The 23,107-nt window shown below is 36.6% G+C and overlaps 1 protein-coding gene across 3 annotated transcripts in view; it reads left to right on the forward strand.

Moving 5' to 3' along the window:
• The window catches only part of LOC108249191 (protocadherin-15-like), a 211,362-nt gene that overhangs the window by 13,545 nt on the left and 174,710 nt on the right, over positions 1–23,107 (forward strand). For all 3 annotated transcript variants that reach the window (XM_017438411.2, XM_025010744.2, XM_017438403.3), the window contains exon 2: positions 19,582–19,732. In XM_017438411.2, the coding sequence (XP_017293900.1) occupies positions 19,600–19,732 (133 nt within the window). In that variant the 5' untranslated portion in view covers positions 19,582–19,599. The remainder of the gene's footprint in view (positions 1–19,581; positions 19,733–23,107) is intronic.

The raw sequence follows: 23,107 nt of genomic DNA on the forward strand, positions 1-23,107 counted from the left end.
ATGAGATTGGACTTTCCTTTTTGATTCCAACCACAAGATAATAAGCTGCTCTGGGTATTGAAAGATGCTTCCTTGGGTGATCCAATTACAGTCTCTCCAGTACGTTTTGTGATTTATATTTGCAGAGCAACTGGTCGATGGTCATGTGAGGCTAATGGATTAGATTTGTTTGTTTGAATGTTGTTCATCTACACGAATGCAGCACAATGTTTTTTCCAGCGAGGTTCTGTGTGTGTGTGTGTGTGCTTGGTTGTTTGTGTCTTTGTGGCCTGGGGATGTACTGGTGACCTGTCCAGGGTGTATCCCACCTCTCACCCAATGACTACTGGATACAGGCAGCAGCTCCATGCCCAGGATCAAGTGGGTATAGAAAATTGATGGATGGACCTGAACTTTCATATGACTCAAGCTAAACCATACCACACCTGCTGTCTGAACTCTAAGGTTTACACCTTCTGTTTATTTTTTACTTTTAATCTATTGTCAGCTAGGCTTACAAAAGTGCATTCACATATTGTATAACAAAACAAAATAACAGATACTGAGATATTTTAAAATAGGCTAGGTCAGTTCACTCCAACATGCATCTTGTTCAGTGCGTTCATCTTTAAAAATAGCGTAAAGCATTTCTGCAGTCTCCAACTACAAATAGTTTGCAATCTTAAATTTCTTTTCTCAGAAATGACCCACTGCCCATTCCTTTACTCGTCAAGTTCAAACAGAAACCCAGAGATCTAAATCAGTCCAGACATTAGCACAATAAACAACTGTTTGCTCAAATTATGCTTGCTTTAAAACACATCACAACCACCTAAAAAATATTCAAATAAATGTGTGTTTTGCATGGGTGTCTGTTGAATTTATTTTAGTCAAAGATAGCGTACAAAAACAGTGATCTCAGCCTTTGTTCTTGTCAATAGACTTCTCAAGACCTTCCCAATTATAGCCTGTTAAAATTAGCATTTTCATATTTCTTCCTATAACAAACCTCTTAATCTTTCAGCGTTAGAATAATGCCAATTTCTGCAGGAAAATCTTCATCCCGGAGTTCAGTTGCAGGTTATTTTAACGCTACCTTAATGTTTATGCAGAACCGTCACACCAGCCCACCTGGCAACAGCACTCCCCTGCAGTAGCAGATTTATTTTTGATATAATAAGTATATTTGTTCTTTTGTTCAAAAAATATTATGATTGTGCAGAAATGACTTTGAATGTTACATATTGGCGTAGGTTTGATTTATGAAAGGTAAAAGAGACAAAGCTATGGGACCTAAAATGTTTGTAATTCTTGTAATCATGCATAGAATGTGTCATACTGTGGTGTATTTTTAATGAAAAAAAAAAAACAACTAAAGCAACAGTGATCACAGCTAGAAACTGTCTTCAGCAGAAGGCTGCGTAAAACGACACAACACTGAAAAGTGAGAGCCAGCTGTCACACTCCGCGGAGCTCAGTTGGTAATAGTGTAAATTTCCATGCACGTATTGAGGTTGAGGATTTTCTTGGGCCAGTGAACAACCTTGAGGGGAAAAGATAAAGCTTAGAGTCCCCTGATGAGATTTATCCTATCCTTACAGGAAAAGTCCACCTTAGAAGATGGCTATAGGAAGCTGAGTGTTTAACTTTTTTTATTATTAAAAGATCAAACAGATTTGCAACTTGAATGACAAACAACTTCTGAAGACATTTTTAAACCTGATCACATCTTAGAGCATCAGATATCATTGTTATATTTAGTACGTGCTGTCTCAGAAATAAAAAGCAGAGTTTGTGCTTTTGAGTTGGTGTTCTGATGGTCTGATTGCTACAGCAGCAGGCACCATAAAGAGTCTCAGGTCATTCTGGAAAGGATGGATAGTTCAGATCTTTTTAAAGTAGGATTTTATGGAAAAGTAATAAACAATTTGCATCATACCTGTTGTTGTTAGCCTTTTAATGGCCTCAGTTTGGAGACAGAAATTGATTCTAACTCAACTGATGAGCTAACAGCTAGTCTGAGTGGAGCCACGTTTCAAACAACTCTGGTTTATAAATCTTTGCACTGCTGTCGAAACTTAAAGACATATTGCTAGCTTCCATACAGTCTGATGGAAATTACCATGTAATGTTAAGTTGATTGTGATATAGCCTAAAAGTTTATAAACTACTGTTTGTATGAAGTGTAACCTTTGTGATTTGAGTTGTTTTACAACAGCAGAAATCCACTTTACTGTTGGTGCTGCACAAACTATATGATAGTCTTAGGATCTTTACAATATCCGACCAATAATTTTTAAAAAGCCTATATGATTGTTTTGGCATTACTGTGCACCAAAAAACAAAAACAAAAAAAACTTGTTATTATTAACACGACGAGCTACATATCATCCAAAAGTCTGATTCTATCAGCCATGTGTGCTCACCAGATACATGTATTACAGTGCAGCCCAGGGTTGAACATTTTTTTACTTTCTGTGTGAGAATTATTTAGCCATTCTTGTTGTTTAACTCATTGTGGTACAAAGGTCCTTAAAGTTTGGTTTTAAAGCTTGTTTCTTAAATCTCACATAAGGTGCTTCTGGGAGAAGTTGATTACAAAGTGAAAGCAGCTGGAATGATTACAGATGCACAGCAGGTGTGTTTGATAAGATGAGACAGAGGAGCTGAGGGAAAACAATGGCTGAAAATCTAAAAATGCTAAGAACAGAAAACACCAAAGCAAGTTATCTAGAAACATACTGATAAATAATCTGAAAATGGTGTTCCGTTTTTTTTTATTCCTCATTTTAACACCCATTCTAACCACTTAAGGTTTGAAAACTGTTTGTGATTTTTTTTTTTGTCTGAATACACACTTTTTTTTATATTTCAACTTTTATGATGTTTACCTGGTGAGTTGGAAACAGTTGCCAAAGGTTGGAGAATTTTTGCCCTAGCAGATTGAGTGCAGGAATTGTTAATAAAAGTCAGATGGACAGGAAAAGAAGCACTAACTGTTTGACTGATATGCCTGCTTGTACTCGTGTCTCCCTGATAAACAGCTGCAAACGCGTCAGACTTTATAATTAGCTTAATGTCAAAAGCCATTTTTTAAAAATCAAATTTGCTTAACTGATGTCTTCAGAAAAAAGACTGCAGACCCATTTCCTCTCTGCTATTTTGATTTGACACCTCAGTGTCTACAAATAAACAAAATCCACTTCTGTCAACTCAATATCTTAGAAAATGACATGAAAGCTTGTAAAATTTGATTTTGTACTGTCACATTTATAAACTGTACCTGTCAAATATGCCATCTGAACAACAAGAGCAAAACACAAAGACACACACACAGCTTGCATTAATGTCTTTTCAAAGATTGATGGCTTCTTCTGCAGTGGTACTTTACAGCACACAGCTAAAAACCTAACCTCATGAGTAGTTAGGTTGAGGTAAACTTTAAAAATTAGAAACCTGTTGGTTGTGTTGCCTTTACTCACGTTTCCACCTCCTGTTTTTCCTTGGATCTATTTCTTGCGGTCTGTTTTTTCCCTTTTGTGTTATACCAGCCATTATTTTTACCTGTTCACCAGCATGTTCTCCCCACGTCCATCTCTGTTCTCTCTGTTGTCGTTAATATTTAAGAAAGATGTTTGTGGTTGTGGATTTTTGCGAAAGTAAGTGATGCTCTGATGCAATATTCGCTGTGTGTATGTGTGTTTATTTGTTTACAAAGCAAATGGATTTTATTGAAACTTTCAGAAAGTAATCATTGGCTGTACATCTACAACTAATTAACTTTTGGAGTTAACCCAATTCAAGATAGCCACCTTTGCAAGTCGATTTTAGGCAACCTAAAATTAGCTATACTGTATAATGTTGTGCTAAAATTTGGTGTAGCAGTAGCTGACAGTTATTCATGACACATATTCTAAACTCTAAGAGATCTTGTGGGATATCACAATATCAAATTAGATTGAATGTATTATTATTTTCAAGCTAATAAGATCTTAATCTAAAACTCTGGCATGAAAGGCAATTGATAATATGGATTCCTTAAGGAAATGCTTGGCCTTTAATTTAAGATGTATTTTTAACTAGTTAGTCAATAGGGTTTTAAATGGTTCAGTTACTCCTTTTAATGGTTAATCAAATAATGATCTCCATCGATAAAGACGAACTTTGGCTACAACCCCTATGCGTGCGCCGGAGCCATGCCCTGCAGATCACCGGATCAGCAGCTTTGCAGCCACAATAAGGTGACAGTATTTAATTTGGCACCTGAGTGCTGTGTGCAGGTGCCGCTGCCAGTTCCAGGGCAGTATGTCAGGCCTGCACACTGCGTGGAGGAATTAGTTCATTGGGCTGGCACTGGCAGGTGTTACAAGTGTGACATTTTTATGCAAAGGCCTAACCAAAAATAGAGTTTACTCTTTGGAGTTAATAATGGTTGAGTCCGATTTCCATGTCAGGTACTCGCACGGATGTGCTACAAACATGTCAATTACCAAAGCGCTTGTCTTTTTTTGCAAAGTTTGACAACTTCTGGGTGAGTGTTTGGAATTAGCAGTAGAAACTAAAGCCGCATTGTGGACAGTGAAAAGTTTACCCTGGAATTTTCCAGCCTATATTCTCTCTCTTTGCCGTTGGGTGTCATGATTTGCTTGGGGCAGGTGTCATAGCACGCAAACCGCAAGTGTCCTCTCCGTAGACACACTGCACACGCATACACCACTGGACAAGCATGCAATGTGGAAGGTGTATTTTGGTTTCCTGACAATTTTTTTGTTTGGGGAAAAAAAAAATTATTGTGATAGCTTTGGGTAGCGGCACTTTTCACGTTGGCTATTCCTCGCACACAGGTGGAGACACTCACTTATTAAATGTTTATTCAACCGAATCTCTAGTTTATTGATTAATTCAACATTTATTCTGCTTGGCTCAAAAAAGTTTAAGACTTGAATCTCAATGCAGAAACTTATCTCCTAATATGCAGTCTGGCCTTGCAACAACAGAATAGAAAAAAATACAATATATTCATGCTGGGGGGAAAAGAAATGGAAAAATCTAGACATTCACAATATACATGCCCAGGGGAAAGTAGCATTGGCTAACATTTTGACTCCTAATACTCCAGAGGTAACAAGGCATGCAAATGGACTCTACAGCAAAGGACACTTTCTTAAATTGTGACTATCTTCTTTTGGAGCTCATTTTTCCAATAACACTACACTGAAACATGTAGTTGTGTGGCTTCTGTTAGAGAGTTGCAAAACACTAAAGTTCTAGCTACATGCTTGCTCATTGAGTTAAAAAAAAGTATCAGACAAATTTAGACTGGAGCTTCCATGACATTAGTGATTAAATCAACCACATGGAATGTGATGTGAGATTTATAGCCTTCTGTGGAGTTACGTGACTGTAAAATAATTGAGCAGCAGAGAGGTGAGGGCTATCTGACTGATCAGCCATAGTTACCGGTGGCAGCACAATCTGTCATAGTTAACATCGACTTTCACCATGTTAACCGTGAGGCGTGCCTCATTATTCATCCCCTCACGTGTGAATGGAAACATATGGATGCATCAACTCATCTACACTTCACCACACCCACACACACTGGTGCATATTAACTAGCAGTGACCCACTGAGTGGAGTTAAAGGAAGTAGATCAAAGCTTAACTTGTGCAAGCCAACATGAAAAACAACAAAATAAGCGAAAAGTGAAAATAATGTATTATGTCCTAACATTTAAATCCTTAAATCGTGTTACCTCCCAGCATGTAGCTTAAAGCCTAAAGCTAATAATTGTCGGTATAAATGTTTTGGAGTTGTTCATCCCACAGACTGAATGACATGATAAATGATGAAGTAATAGAACTGTATTACTTTAAAAAGCAAATCAGGATCTGTTGCCACAACTTAAGTAAATCTGTAGTTGTCAAACGCTAACCTCTTTATTTAGAAAAACCTCTTCAATAACAAACATTTTAATGAGTTGTCTTGACATAATGCTGGGAATTTCATCAGCTTACAATTTGTAATGCAGTTTCTGTGACAAGCAGTTTAAAACAAAACTCTAATTGCATTATCTCACTGAAACTGACTTAGCAACATGTTTTTCAGTTATAGAAAGATAGGATGGTAATTTATGAAGTGATGTTATTTCAAATAATTATCAAATAGTCATCAATAGTTAGTACTGTATTAGCTGTGACATCAGTCATAGAGCACAGAGTATGAGAAAAAGTGCAGAAATCTTCATTCAGGCTAGCCTGATGAGGGCCCCTTTTATTTCGAAAGAATGCCACATCAACTAATATTAAACCTCAATACTTTTATCTGACACATTTTGTTTAGCTTGCCAATGTATATGTGCTGAGAATGGGTGAACATGTATACATCGATGCTGCTGAAGCTGCAAATGTATCAGTCTGTTTGCAGTGCATCTAGTCCAGGAGTGGGCAATCCTGGTCCTCAAGGGCCACTATCTTGCATGCTTTACCTGTTTCTCTGCTCCAACACACCTGATTTCAATCAATGGGTGATTAAAAGGCTTTCTGCAGAACATGAAGAAGCAATTTAACCACTGAATCAGGTGTGTTGAAGCAGAGAAATAAGTAAAACATGCAGGATAGTGGCCCTCAAGGACAAGAATTGCCCACCCCGATCTAGTCCAAATATTCACTCAGTTTCCAGCAGACTGATACGTTTGCAGCCTCAGCACCAAGAACATGAAATACATGAGAAACAAACTATGCAAATGGTGTCACAGAAAAGTGTATAGGTTTAATAATGGCTAATTGATAGATGATATCTTTATTGCAAATGCATTGTAAAAAGCAATGCAACAAAATGTAAAAGATCTTTCCAAAAGACATTTCCATTACTCATTCACACAGTAAAATTGACCATGGTGTTGGCCTAAAATGTTTAAAACAAACACATTTTGAGTTGACACTAGTTAAATAATCAATTTACAACTTAAAAACCAGTAGTTAAAGTGCATGGAATATTAAGTGCATTTTAGTGATTACAGATTAAGACAAATGAATGAAACAAGCCCTCAGGGCTGTCTAAGGGATAGAGGTGTGTGTGTGTGTATGTGTGTTTGTGCGGGGGGGGGGGGGCAATAGAGTAGGTTGCAGGACACCCGAAGAGTAAAAGCTGTTCCTTAGTCTTCCTGTGTGGCACTTCAGGGCCTTGTAATGCCTTCCTGAGGGTAGTAGTGTGAAAACATGATGAAAAGAGCAAGTATTGTCACTGATAATTCTGCAGGCCTTATTGTGGCACTGTGACCTGTACATTTCTGTCGGGGGGGTTCAACGATTTTTTTTTTTTTGTCTGCCTCTGAACAGTTTCCAAACTATGCCAGGATGGAGTGAGTCTGTACACTCTCTATTGAGCAGTGATTAAAAAGTCTTCAGCAGACTTGTGTTGTTTTTTCAGTGTCCTGAGGAAGTACAGACTTTACAGGGCCTTTATCACTGCTGCAATGGTGTTTATATTCCATTTTAGATCGTGTATGTTCCCAGAAACCTAATGCTCCACCTCCCGATCTCCTATCCTGAGTTGAAGCTGCACATCCTGTTTCTGCCAAAAGTCCAAGAAAGTCCTTTTTTCTCTTTTTATGTGTAAAGACAAGTTGTTTTTCACTATCCTGTCAATGTGCTGACTTCATCTTTGAAAGCGGTCTCAACATCATTTGAGATGAAACCCACAAGTTGTGTCATCTGCAAACTTTATGATCGAATTTGTACGGGGTGAATGGGTGTGCAGTGCCATGTGTAGAGGGTATGGAAAGAGAGAGTATAGAAAAGGGCTGAGCATGCATCCTTGCAGTGCTACTGTGTGTAGTGTCAGGCCTAAGGAGAAGAGGCGACCAAGTCAAAAGGTTTGTGGACTTTTGGTCAGAAAATCTTTTATCCACAAGCACAGATGCTCATAGAGACCCAAGTTCTCACGGCACTGAGCCACACTGAAGCGCAAAAAGTAACTTGCTAAGCTATGAGTGAGAGGAACTACAACAAACAGGTGCCTTATGGGTAGCGTAGTGCTAAATGAGGGCACAGACTTTTAACACAGTCTTCAGGATAAAAACAGGAGGGTACCTAAAACAATATGATCCCTATGGTGTTCCTACTATTGGCAATCTGCATCCCACTATAAATATTGGCACAGATTTCTTTAATTAGTATTTTTCTTTTTTTACGCTTCAAAATATAGCAGATTGTAATTTGCATGAATATAAAATGGTTTTAATTTATAAATCAAAAACAAATAGAGCATACAAAAAACTTTATATATATATATATATATATATATATATATATAGACTCTGATTTCGAAAGGTTGGCATTGGCTATTGAAAAACCCTAATTGGGTAATCTCTATGAGCATTTTTTCCAATATGAACAGGAAGGTTTCTGTTCAAATATTTCCTTTTATCTTTTATTATATGAAGTTTGGACTTTGTTTTTTTTGTTTTCTACTTTATCTAACATTTTGAGCACAGTAAGAAGGTAAACATTTCCAATAAGCCTGAAACTTTACAACTTTTCTCAGGAACGTGAAAAAGGAGATTGCAACTACAAGTAACAGCAAAAACAATGGCAATTTGTTTTGAATAAAAGCCTTTTACCTTGAAGGTAATAGAATCCCTAACATAGCTATTGTGTGACTGCATCTGCTGATCAACCAGAGGAACTTTATACTGTTATAAAAAGATATACCAATACTAAAATTGGTACATTATTCTGTTTGATCAATGGCTGTATTTTAAAAATCAGAGGTTTAGTAGAAGCCATATCTCCTGAGCTGCAGTATTGAGTGACAGCTGGCGAACTGCTCTCTACTTCCACTTATTGCATAATAGAAGGGCTGATTTTCTCATATGTACACTCGAGCATTCGTAGTGACAAAATGAGAGGCCGATGGCTCTTTGCAACCCTCTACAGCTTGTCGACAAAGAACATTCATGAATATTACAAGGATGAGAGTCTGAGAGAACCCGTGGACACCAGGAAATGTTTTAAACCCATTCCATCTAGAAGGAACAACAAGATTTTTTTTGGCAAAATCTTGTCAGCTTGCCATATTAAACACACACTGCTCAAAATGCATTGAACATTTAGATGTGGTGTATTTTAATTTAACTATACTGTTTTCTTATATAGCCAATCTACATTAAAATGAATTCGTTTTAGATTAGTAAAACAAATAGACTTATAATAATTTAAAACATTTAGGACATTTCTCTCTTTTCTTCTTTGTTTTTTTCTTACCTTTGCCTTCAGTTTTTTGTTCTTTGTTTGTCTTTTGTTCTTTTTGTCTTCTGTGGATTTGTCTGAGGTCAGTAATTTCATCAGTTTGGTGAAAGTTTTGTTCATAAACTTTGCCCCCACATTGCTCATATCCTCCCTTTTGCTTCCAGGATGGCACAACAAATTGATACATAAATTTCTTTCTGCAGTCCAAATTTTATGTTACTGTGCCTCCAAAAAGCTCAGTGGCGCTAGACTGATTACGTTCAGAAAGCAAAAGTCCTTGGAGGCAGATGAGAGCGAATCCCACAAATTGCTTCATTCATCTGACAACACTTCAGGTCACCCAACAAGTGTCACTTTTGTTGACATGAATGTGTCGGAGCTTAATGTCGCTACTTCCTATTGTAGCTGTAGCTGTTGTACTCAAGTGCTCATGAAAACATTAATGTTTAACTGACCCTTCAAATGACCATGCACTGGAGGAGCAAACAAACTGAAGACCTAATGAGATATTGTCTGAGGAGTGGGGATTTTTCTTAACAGCACTTACTTTAAAATGCTTCCATATGACCTCAAGGGTGCAGGACAACATCTCACCACAAGAACAGAAAAAAAAATCATGTCTTTTTCTTAACCTTCTTCAACTGCTGTAATTTTACAATAAACATGTCTGTAAGAGGTATAAACGTAAAAAGAATGGTGAAGCACAAACCAAAGATTTATTATTGTAAATAAACCAATAACAATGAAGCCAAATGTGATAAATAAAACATCTCAATAAAATAATACCAGGTAATTTACCGACTTCAAAGAGCAATATAAGACACTTGTTAATCAAAAACATGAGTAGACTTAATAACAAAACACTTTTTAATACACTATAAGGCAGAAGTTGTCAAGCTTTTCATGACAAGTACCATAGCAGACTAATGTTAAGTTCTCCAAGTACCACCTATCGTTACAAGCAGTAGTAGGAGCTTATTTTTCTGCAATAAATGGGAAAACTAGGTAAATTGCAAAAGGTGAGCTTATGCTGTTATCCGGCTCATGGGTCAGGCGAATTGTGACAAGAGAACAGAGAACCAGGGCAGAACTCACTGCAGTTCTCCTTTTAAACAACAGGTGTTGCACCTGGGAAAAAATACCATCATGTAGCAGGAATAGCACAAGAAGAGTCGTGAAAAAGGAAGTACATCTGTCATACAAAAACGTAACTAAAAAAGGTAATCTAAGCAGTTTTTAAAGTTTCTGAATACCTGAAATGATTGGACGTTCTTCGCTTGTGTTTGGTTACACGAATGATTGTAGAAACAATTGGAGATAAATTACATTTTCTTGACTTTTGGCACCTTTTGTTTTGAGCAGGTCCTATAAAACACTGGTGCTGTTCAAGTAGCCACTAACACACTGGTTAACCTTTGTCCACTTCAGCTGCCACAGGGTTTAACAAGATATCCTTAAATGCATTTTTATTTTGAGATGTAACCATTTGAAGTTAGGACTGTGATGTGCTTGAACCACTCGTCTTTAATAGGTATCTCCACATTTTATCTTTACATCTCAGTTTATCTTACAGCGGTCAATTAGCTTGTTATTTAACTTGTAAATAGTTGAGACCAAAACTTTTTCTGAGTACCACTAAAGGGATCCTGAGTACCATCAGCGGTACTTGTACCAAAGTTTGGGTTAATAATGCAGCCTATTTTCCAACTGAAAAACTCAAACAAAAAAACAGCCCTAGCAATTTGTTTAGGATTCTAGGTTTGAAAACATGTTGTTCAGAGAGCCATTCAGATGTGTCACATACCCAGCTCAGAGTAAAAATACTCAACCTTTTCATTTTTATATTCACCCACGCTTCATGCTGTGTTCACTGTACTTAAAAGCAGGAAGTTGAAACCTTTTTGCACTTACTTTTGGCTTTTCTATTACCAGGAAAATCTCATACCACGTTATAATGTATACTTGTATACATCATTTTTTTCCTCTGCTTGCTTTTGTAATGGCCATCTGTTTCACAAAGTTGTACCTTTAAACTAATCAAAACATAAAATTTGCAACATCTATTCTTTATGGTTTCTTGTTCCTTGTCAACCTATTAAAAACCTCTCCCTTTTTGCTTTACTTTGCCCATTTTTCTCATTTATTTCAAAGTAATTATGACATGTTTTTTCAGCAAAGAATCCTAGTTTTATATTTTATATACAAATATTTTTCTTATCTTTTTTGTCATACATTATACTTTATATTACCCTAAGGTGTACCAAACAGACATTAGAATGATATTATGTAAATGTGTTTTATAATGTTTTTGATAAGTCAGGGGTGGGGGAAGACAAATGAGCAGTAATTTACACCCTTTGAAGTAGACTTTGAGTATTAAGCAACTAAACAAAACAACCAGGGAAAAGGTTAACGTCCATAAAGTTAAATATAACCCTTTTTAAGACCGCAGGCTTGAGGGGAGAAAAAGCTCTTTTTTAGCTCTCACTTGCCATTTTTTTGTAGCTTTCTGTGAGATTCTCTCTCCTTATTCCCTGAGAATAATCAGTGAAATAGTGGAGTTTGGGATGCTTTCTGCTCACACCCACAGGTGCTGACTGTCTCATTGATACTCAGTGAGATTGGCAGAAGACGAAGATGGGCAACACGCCCAGCCATTAGCTTATTGGACAGCCTGGTCAACACAACTGCATGTGTCAGAGTGTGAGCAGGAGTTTGTTCTGTCTTAAACTGCAAAGTGGTCTGCATTTAGTGCAGATTGCATTTTATACTGAAACTCCAGCAGCATGTTTGTTTACAAAGTTTGGTTTATATAAATATACACCATCTAGCTTATCTTGATGGAATGCAAACCCATGCATTAAGATGCCTAAAGTTTAGTGGGCTGTCTAATATATAAAAAAAAATAATGTATGAGTGAGATATCATACTCAAAGTGTGTGTTATGAATGACTCCCACCTACTACCACATCTAATTTTTTTGCTATACCTGAAACACTGGCAGAGTTGTAGACTTTTTTTCTGTTTAATTGGTTGATTAGCTCTGGTGGTCATCTTGAATTTGATTGACACCAAAAGGGAATTAGTTGTAGATGTTTCATTTAAACCCAAGCAGTGCTTCATGAGATGTGTTTTTAACTGACTTTCAGGGTTGACTCCAGCTGTTATTGCTACAGTTTTAAGCAAAATGTTTGTGTTATCAGTAGCACCGTTATGTATTAGTATGTATTGTGACTTTTAGTTACAATCACACCAAATTTTAGCACAGTATTTGGAAAACTGACTGGGCTAGAGACATTTTTTAAAGCCTCCTGAAGCCCTGATAAGAGAAAGAGAGACAGAGAGTGGAGAGAACCCCTTGCAACTATGGGTCAATTTGACCCAAAGGCCACGGGAGGGTTAAGGCAAATTGGCTGTGATGGCCATTTTGCATCATTTTGGCTCCAAAAGTTAATTAGTTGTAGATCCAATGATTACTTTGTGCAAATTTTCCTAAAACTTTCCTTTAAACTTGCACAAAGTAGTCCAGTGGTTCATGCAAAAGCACAAATGCACATGGGTAAAAAATTATTGTTCACCTTTGCCTTTTGGTGGCAATCATCTACTTCCAATTAAGATTGTTACTTAGACACCTAGTTATACTGCTTTCACAAAGTTTCTGTGCAGTGTTCATCCTTTAATTTTGATTTTTCATCTTCACTCATGTCTTTTTCAGCTGCTTCTGTTTCTCTGTTATCCTTTTTTACATACTAACCCCACAGTAGCTATACCCTCCTCTTTTTCTGCCCTGTGATCACTACAGATCAGTAAAAAGTTGTTCATGTTCAGTAAAACCAGTGCAGGCCACAAACCCCGCCTTGTTCTTTTCTGTCTTACTATTTGTCTGTCAAGTATTTCCTTAGTGTTTAGTTTAACTTCCTTTCTTCTGATGCAGTCTCTTTTTTTTTTCTTTGTCTGATCGGCCTCACTCTCCACATTTCCGTTGTACTTCCATGTTTCTATCCCCTTCGTGGTATCTTTTGTGTGTCTCTCTTTCTGTTGGTTGTGTTTCCGCTCCCTCTCCGGAGGAATAAAAACTTTTTGAAGTTCTCTCAGAGCAGAAGCGCCTTCAGCCCTCATACACTTCACCCCGGTTACTGACGCTCGCAGCGCGGTCGGCAGTTGTTTGCAACACTACTGTCAACTTTAGAAGAGAATTAAACATGAGGCAGCCACTCTGCCTGACACACAAACTGTCTCTCTGTTGTGATTGTCAACTGATCCTGACTGGGACCAGTTCTCCAATGATAACGAGTCATGAAGATAGATAATTTATGCATTATTCTTGACTTTATTAGATGCTGAACAGGTACCTGCCACCATTACATACAATTATAATGCATTTCTGAACTGTTTGATCTTCATTGTGCCTTATAAAAAAGTGATGTAGGGTCAAATTTATTTACAAAAATGTGTACATTTTCGTTTGTAACAGTGATGTTTGCTTTATGACTTATTGCAACTGTCTGAATTTGAAGAAATTGAATCAACTAAAACCTCAATCAAAAAACATTGTTATTTATTTTTAGATCACATTAGTTTTACATTAAAATGTTATGTGGACTGGGTATGTTTTAATACATTACAGTTTGCAACATGTGTTTCACATGAAATGTTTTGTAAAAACAAACCTTTGGTTTACAACATGCCCAGTCATGCCATTACATTAAATAAATATCAAGTGCTAATATGATTTTATTCAAAAACTGTGTAAATAGTGTTTCCATAAACCACTATAAAACTTTTAAGGTTGAATGATTTAAAATGGCAGAAATCTGAATAAAAACCGGTTTGACTAGCCTTTAGTTTGACTTCTACATGAGATTTTCTACCTAATTCTCTCAGCTGAGATTGTTTTGACAGCTGTCTACTGCTGGTAAGATACTGACAGCACAGAACTTCACAGAACTCCACAGAACCCCACCTCAATCCCTCTAGTATCTTCCTCAGAAGAAATAACATTTTATTTTCAACAGCAGGCCGTCTTCAGATCGGTACATCTTTAGACCAGACCTATGGTGCAGATTTACCTATGTAAACACAAATAAATATTATTTTATATCAACAAGAACTATCATGCTGCATAAAAAAACACTTTACTACATGAAGTTGGTGATACATAGAAATCTAGTGTTTTTGGTAGACTTTGTGTTGGCGTGTGATAAGTGGCTGAGCTCATCTGAGATGAGGTTATTGTCTGGATTTTATTTTTTTTATATTTTTTTTTTTCAGCCTGTAATGGTTTGTCAGATTCAGTTAATGAAAAGGAAAAATTCAACTTATGACACATGTGAGGTCACTTTGTTGCAAATTAAAGTGTAAGTGGTTATTGTTTGTGCAGCTGTTGAAAGCATTTAGCCCAATAGGTATAAATTTAACAGGAGGAAGTTCTTAACCTTGTTGAAGTATTTGTGCAGCTCTAGACAAAGTTTTATTTATTCTATCTTTTGCAGTTTCTTACAAAACAGACAAAAAAAAACTGTATCAAACACTGTGCTGGAGTATGCTGACAAACAGTAATCTTTTTCATTACATTCAACGATGTGGTACGCACATTTCTGAAGTGATGTTCTGTCATATAGTTATCCCTAGTTAGTACTTTATCAGCTGTGACATCAGTTATGGAACAGGCAGTACAGTATGGAGAAAAGATTAATAGTCTTTTCCAAGCTAAGCCAATATCTAGCCCAAAAAGAAACCTGTTTTATGTTGTTCTTCGGGCCTATAAACCTCTGTTATTAAAAAACGACATACTGGTGTGAAAGACCACTACATTAGCGAATATTAAGCCTCTACACTTCTGCATGACATCATTTTTTTAGTTTGTCCTGCTTTTCTTTAACTGAACAATGTTCGTGTTATTGCACAACTGTATGTTTGCTAAGAATAAATCATGTAAACATTGGTGTCTTGACGCTGCTGAATATATCAGTCTGCCAGTAGTTAAGTTAACCTTTGGATTTTCTAGATGTGCTATTCAGGCAAACTGATACATTCTGAGCCTCAACACCATTGACATATAACCATCTATGCTCAGCACACATTTGCATAGCACCACAGACGTTGTTCGGTGGAGAAAACGGCAGCAAGCTGAAAAAATGTTGTCACTCCAAAAGTGTATAGGTTTAATAGAAGCTAATGTAGCATTTTTCTCAGAACGGGATGTGGTTCTTAAGAAAAAAAAACTTGTTTAATAAGCCTGAAAAATTATATAAAATGGGCCCTGTTTTGGCTAGCTATTGGCCTAGTCTTGGCAAAGATTTTGTCCCTTGTCCCTTCAAACTCTGTGTTCTATGGTTGATGTCATGGCTGATAAAGTGCTAAGTGTTGATAAGTATTTGACAGAACATAACTTCAAAATGACCAGACTATCCCTTTAACACACTCTTGGTATGGATGCTAAAAGCCCATCTGATCAAAATGTTGAGCCACGCATTTTGCTAACCAGGGGAGTGATGTAAGTTCAGCAGCTGCCTAGTCAAATCAATCTTTTTGCTGCTGTGCTGCCAATAAAATAATTAAGAAAAGCTAGAGAGTGAATGTTGAGTTTTAGACATGTCATGGAGCCATTTACTGCTAAGGAAGGAATCTATCAATAGCACATAAATCTCAAGTGGATATTGACCAGTTATGGTTGAAAACAGTTTGCCCTATATTACTTTTTAAAGTAACTTAACCCACACAGATAGTAGCATGCAGAAATTTACTTGCTGCAGATTGCAGAATAGCTCATCAGATTTGTTTACTTGGACATCAGTCTTAAAAAAATGCTGACAAGAAAGCGGTCATTAAACATACTTAGGGTTTTACCATCAACAGAAGCCACAAAGCTATTAAACTTGTGCTGCTGCAGGACATGTGTTGTATAATTTGTAATGTTTTATCAAAGGATATAACAAATAGATTGTATACACTAAAGCATTGTTGAAATTGTAATGATTTGCTGATCCAATTCGTGTAAATTTGTACAACAAAAATAATGGAGTGTTTCATATTTAATATGAACTAGCTGACAGGAAATGAGCCAATCATTGTGAGAAAGTAAGTTAAATCCAAATATGAAGGAAAGAAAAGATAATCCATCAGAAAAGCTTGCCTATAGCTTTCCTCATCTCTTCCATGAATTAGTTTTGGCCAAAGATGCTACAAATCATGGCTTGGAATTCATTTTGTCGCTAATAGAAGCCTAAAATTCATCCTTGGACAGTTAAAGTGATGCATCTTATGTGGAGCTCCTGTTTTGCTTCTTGCAGAGAGTGGAGAAATAAATTGGAATTTTTTATCATATTTTACATTTTGCTTCACATTTATATATACAGTTACCAACCACCACCAAAGGTGAAAGGGCAAAATCTTCATAACCGTGTGTATGAGTGCGCATGTTAATTTCTCTGTAGTTTTAGCAAAATATTTTATGAATGGCTAGATTGATTTTATTGAAACTCTCAGAAAGTAATCATTGGAGGCAGTCCAATAACTTATTAACCTTATGAGTTAATTCAATTCTAGATGGCCATTGCAGCTCTAATTAGCATTGACCAAAATTCTGGTGATTGAGCTCATTGTTGGTAAATTTCAAATGGCGAGCATGTAACGATAAATACATTTACATGATGGATAACTACAATTACTTAGTTGGATTTTGTCAAAGCGAACCAGCAAAATTTATAGTGGTAAGAAGATTTTCCAATATTTTTCTGAATAAAATATTTCCCTTTTAAGTGTTGAAATTGATTCTATTTTTTTTGTTATATTTTTGAGAGACTGTAATTATTTTAATTAATTTCAATATGGTTATAAAATTTCTCAAAAGACAACAAAAAAAGTTTGAGACACAATGTGTCACATCTGTCTTGATTTCCTGGGGATTCTGCTTATTAAAACGGATTACTAAAATGAAGCTTGGTGTAAAACTCCTCAGCAGGTCTAATATTACATTACATTAGGAATGCTTAAACATTTATGATATGGTGATTCATAAAAATAACTGTCACAGGGAAAAAAAGTTACCATCTGGTCTTCTGTTTAAGAATGAGCAGCTCTGTAGTGTCAAAGGAGTTATCAGTTTCCTCTCCAGACATTTTTCCTGGCTCTCACTTCCTAATACATGGATGAAAATGCCAGGAGCACGCTGACATAACACATATGAAGTGTCATCTTCAAATGAAGCTTGTGGTTTGAATTCACATGACTGCAGGACTTCTCCTCAGGGGTTTGGTAGAGTATCACAATTACATTTTCATTGTCAGCCAACTCAATCTTCCTTGAAGAGAGAAGGGCAACAGTAATCTGACTCCGCCACCGTAATGTCCGCCATGGGAGCTTGGTGAGTCAGCTCTAATTAAACAGGCGACTCGTTTTACGGGAAGGGAAGCGGTTAATATTGTGCTTTCTGAACAAGTCGTGCTGAGCATAGTCTGAGTTAAAGTGTTACTCATGCAAGGTTTTGTTAAAAGTGAGTAATATTATAATGGAAATGAGTTTGTGAGAACTGTAATATAAGAAGGTGGTGCACATTGTAAGTCACTGATTGGTGTGAGTGGAAAAAGAGATTCTTTTATGTTTGTCTGAGAAAGTTGACTCTTTATATGCCGAGATGTAAGTTGTGTGTCAGTGCAGTTTTTATACAAGGCTTTTCATGTTAAGACAAAATAAATCTTAGGTGAATCCCACTAGTATTACTTCTAATCATGCAGCTACACCTTGGACCTTAATTAAGTTGCCAAGAGAAGCAGTTAAAATATTCCGTTTTAACATGGAACACCATTTTAATAACTCAATAGGTGGTCAGTTATTAATTTAAAAAAAAAAATTTAAGTAAACGAAGGTGATGTCAACAAACTCAAATATGGTACGTAAAACTAGTTATCAAGCCTGCAATAGACTTTGCATAAAATGTTATATTTTTATGCCTATTAAAGAAGAATGACATAAAACTGTCTACATAAGATGTAACTACATAACACATACCTGGTACCTACAAGGACTGAGATGTATTATAAAAAAACTTGTTACCCTGTACTCAGTATGCACCCTGTAAGTGCTAGGTAAATACCTGGTACGCACCAAGTGTGTACCCAGTACATTCTAGTTAAGCTAACAGGTCATTTCATAATGCAGCCAGTCCAGGATAAACCTGGTACTTACCTGATATGTAAACTGGCAAGTAATAGGTAAATAACAGTTGAGTACAGGATAACTAGTCACTTTATAATATAATCCGGTCCTGGTAGGTACCAGGTATGTACTCTGTAAGTTCCATGCAAGTACAGGGTAACCATGGCCCTTCCTTCAGCCCAGTTCCCATAGCAAACTGGAATGCACAAAAAGTAAGGAGAAGGGAATTTGGCCTTAGTCAGTTTTACTCCTACAGAAAAATATGCAGTACACACATACACTCTAAAGGAACTGAACTAATTCTAAGTCTGTGCTGACGACCCGAGGATGTTTTCTCTTGTACTTCTTCTAAAATCACTTTTGTTTGTAATTTCTATGAAAATGAGTAAATGACCAGTCATGATGTGAGATGAGTCTGAGCCGCAAGCAATCAAATATCAATTTATACACACTCAGAGAGCACAAACATGTGGCTTTAACTTCACAGAAACCTTCCATTTCCCTTGCTTGCTCTCCCTAAAAGACATAATTATTTAAATCCTAAACGATGCACATATAGAAAAGCGCCCCATGCATGCATGCATAAGCACACGTCAGCTAAATCTATTTTTCTCACGCTCGCTCCTCCGTATAGCATTTCAAATGTGGCAGATTTTCCACCACAAGATCTGAGATGTTGCTGGCACCTCTGGCATTTTACTTTGCACTTAATATTTCCCTCTCTATCATCATCCACAGGTTTCTATATTTTTCATTTTGTTGGCTGTGAAACAATAATTTACTTTGATGCATGAGCACAAAGGCTGATCAAAGACTTTGGATTGTAGTCTGCGGTGCAGCCTCAAAATGAATATTAAATGCCATCAGAGCTTTAGATTGAGAGGGCATCTCACCATAGGGATGTAATGTTTTGAAACTATCAATATGGAAAACTTTTTTTTTTAACATCTGTAGAGACAGAGTGCAGACACATCAAACATGAGTGACTGTTAGAAATGGATGTATATGAGTTAAAGTGTGCTGCCTCAAGTTTGTCATAGAGTTTTGTTTTTGTTTTTTTCTCAATTTGTGAGCGGAGAAAAATCAAGGCCACTGGATGTTTTTAAAGCTTTTACTTTCAATTTAGCGCAGCTAGAAAAGGGGTTAATGACTGAAACTAACCTGCATTCATGTGTCTATCCCCCTCCCTGCACAGCTGGATGCTTGGTGAAGCATGGTGGTGAAGATGGGTAGAATGTGCTTAATGGGGCCACTGTCATGGGGCCAAGTCAGACGGATGAATGTGATGAGAACGGGAGTCCTTCATCTGTTGCTGCTATCAGCCTGCCTCGGCCAGGACACAGAAGGTAAAAGGAATCTCTTTTTGCATCTCCTCCCTGTCCAATTTGTCTCATTGTCTTATCTTTTTGTTCTACTTTTTCTCCGACCTGCCTCGAGGCAAATCATAAGTAGCGATCTGCGCTTTATGTAAATTTTCCTGATTTGTATCTGTATATTGATTGATTCATGACTAAAGATGAATGCTGTAATTCCTTTATCATGCCTTTTACTTCAGTACTTTGTCATTAATTGTAATTCTTAACATCATCCATCCATGCAGCCATTTTCTTAACAGCTTCTCCTCCTTTCTTGGTCGCAGGGAGCAGTTTATTCTAATACATAGATAAAAATTCTTCTTCTGCAATGGTTCTAACTAATGTATATGCAATATAAAATGTGTGTCATTATTCTAGAAAAATTAAAACCCTCTAAATTAAACACCTAGCATTCCTTAAAAGAAAGCATATCACCCACCTCCTTTTTGCCAGAGATTTAGACTAAAATCAGCAAGTTTAAAAATGATGGAGCTGTAGTCCTTTTTGCCAAACCTTGAAAATAATGTTATGCACAATCTCACGTAATTTTGCAAACTGGCACCCGTTAAGAGCTTGTGTTGTTAATGACTCTCAGCTATGACCACACCTCAATATTTTATCTCAATGTCTCTAAAATTAGTTAGTTATAGTCAATTTTGTGTTTGCTAAGATCCCTTAGCTAAAACTCATCCAGTGGTTCATAAAATAACACGACAGACAAACAAACACAAAGTCATGTGCAAATACATTTTTCCACTTTTGCCTGGAGCGCTGGGCAATAATGAGCAACTGGGGGAAAAAATCAGGTAAAATCAACAACAACAACAACAACAACATATGAAGGCTTGAAATAAACCTCAAGTAAATGAACAGATGGAAGATGGTTTTAAAATGCAGCAAATACAACTAAGCCCAAAATGAAGATAAAAAACATTTACCACAAGTAAATCAAGACTTTATGTAAGTTAAAAAATTGGACAACTTAAAAACTTGTCAACAGAACTTCAGATGACGGGGTAGTGTGATAACAATTGGGATTCTTGCTTGCTTTGTATATTTTAAAAAGGTTTAAATTAACTGTGAGTAAAAAATGTTAGGTATAATTTTAGATTTTTTTTATTAATTTCACATGTTAACTTTCAATTAAAAATAAAATGCAGTTTGGTTCTGAGGTTGTATTTCTCAGTTTTCATTCTGCTTAAGGGCTCAAGTGAGGAGCCTAGGCTTGAGCTAAAAAAAAAGTTACTGTAATTCTGAGAATATGTTTTAATGTGATCTGTTTTGTGATGTACTGCGCTTGCAAATAAATTAATAAATAAAGAAATAAAAGGAAAGATGTTGTACAAGCATGCAGACCTGCCAACAAATATTTTATGTAAAGAAGAAGTGCAGGAACAAATCATCGACCCGTTCGTTTTGTTGCCTCAGTCTGACCCTGGTTGCAGTGCCAACTCACTGGCTGTGATTTCTGCTGTGTTAATAGCTGTAAAAAATAAAATGTCTTTTTTTTTCTCATCAATTTAACATTTATGCTGCCTCATTTTTTTAGAAATAAGCAACTGTTGTTTGACTGGAAAGAGATCATTACGTTTACTTAAAAAATACAATGCTCACTTTGTTGTTGTTTATTAATGCATTTAGAAGTGAAGTCACTGAAGTTTTGAACCTATTTTCTTTTAATAATGATCTTCATAAAACATTCCTATTGCTGTGTTTATGCAAACTCAGAGTAATGTTATAATATAAGTGAGCAGATTTACCATATTAGCTAAATGAAGAATGCTTTTTTATGCTTCCACATACTAATTTAGAAGTTTAATAAAAGCTAAACCTGTTTTTGTTTTCCGTCTGTTTCCATTTTTAATTAAAATCAAACACACTTACTGATATGTTTGTCACCACAAATACTAAAAACCTAATTTTACAGACTTGTACAGAAAACTTTTGGTTTTCTGTGGCTGTCTCAGTTGTTTTTGTCTCCTTATGTGATCTCACACTGACTTGATGATCAGGACTCTGCAGGGGCCAAACCATCTGCTGCAGGACTCCTTTTCCTGTCTCTAAAGACTGTTCTTTATGACTCTGGCTGAATGTTTGGGGCCAAAGAATGAATTTGGGATGGATCAGACCTGTCCCTGATGGCACTGTGTGATGGATAAGAATCTAAAAGTTTCTAACACTTAAGCACAGCTCTGTGCCTGAGTGCAGCTTCACAAAGCAGGTAGAGCTGCAGACCCATGGTGTTGTTGCCCTGTTGGGGCAAATCAGAGCCCAGCTATGTCTTATCACTGGGATACTGCAAAACATCACAGACTAAGAAGTTAGATTCAAATATTTAATTCCTACTGCGCATAATATTTAAGCAGCAAGTTTGCAGAGGGATTAGATTGTGCAATTAAAAATAAATTATCTTGTTTCGCCAAAAGGCAAAGGTGAAGAATAATGTTTTTGCCCTTGTCTGTGTCTGTCTGTTACCAAAATATCTCATGAACCAGTAGAGGAATTTTAGTGAAACTTGCAGAAAGTAATTATTGGCTGTGTGTCTATAACTGACTAACTTTTAGAGGCAACTTGATTCAAGGTCCTTGCCACAGTCAGCGGACTTTAAAAAAAACACAAAAATGGCTATCTCAGTCAATTTTATACATTTTGACCAAATGTTTGGTGTGGTAGGAGCTGGGACTGATCTCCATCACATATTCTGAGCACTAACAGATTCTTTAAGATCTTTGTATTAAAAATTGCCACTAACTATTCAGAGTGAACTCTGTCTGTTACTGTAAATATCACAAAAAACACTTGACAGCTTTTAATGAAACTCATAGAAAATAATTACTGAATGTACAGCTACAGCTGATTAACCTTTAGAGCAGGGGTGTCCAAAGTCGGTCCTCGAGGGCCGGCATCCTGCATGTTTTAGTTCTCTCCCTAGTGGTTGTAACAACCTCCTCAGCAAGTCAGTGTTCTGCTTAGGCCTTCTAATGAGCCATCATTTGATCCAGGTGTGTAAAACCAGGGAGAAAACTAAAACATGCAGGATGCCGGCCCTCGAGGACCGACTTTGGACACCCCTGCTTTAGAGCCAAACTAATTCAAATTTGACTCCACAGCAAACACATTTTAGAAAACACAAAAATGGCTATAATTCAGTCAGTTTTACAGATCTTCTGCTAAAATTTATTATAGTAGTAGTTGAGAATCATTTGCAGCACATACTTAAAGTGTTACTCACTGTGTAAGAGTTGACTCTTTGAGTCAAACCCATTGGTCTAAAAAAATATCTCATGAACGACTAGACGGATTTCAATGAAACTTTTAAAATATAAGTACTGGTTACATATCTAGAGTTGATTCATTTTTGGAGTC

This window comes from Kryptolebias marmoratus, linkage group LG17 (assembly GCF_001649575.2).
Source record: "Kryptolebias marmoratus isolate JLee-2015 linkage group LG17, ASM164957v2, whole genome shotgun sequence".
NCBI lineage: Eukaryota > Metazoa > Chordata > Actinopteri > Cyprinodontiformes > Rivulidae > Kryptolebias > Kryptolebias marmoratus.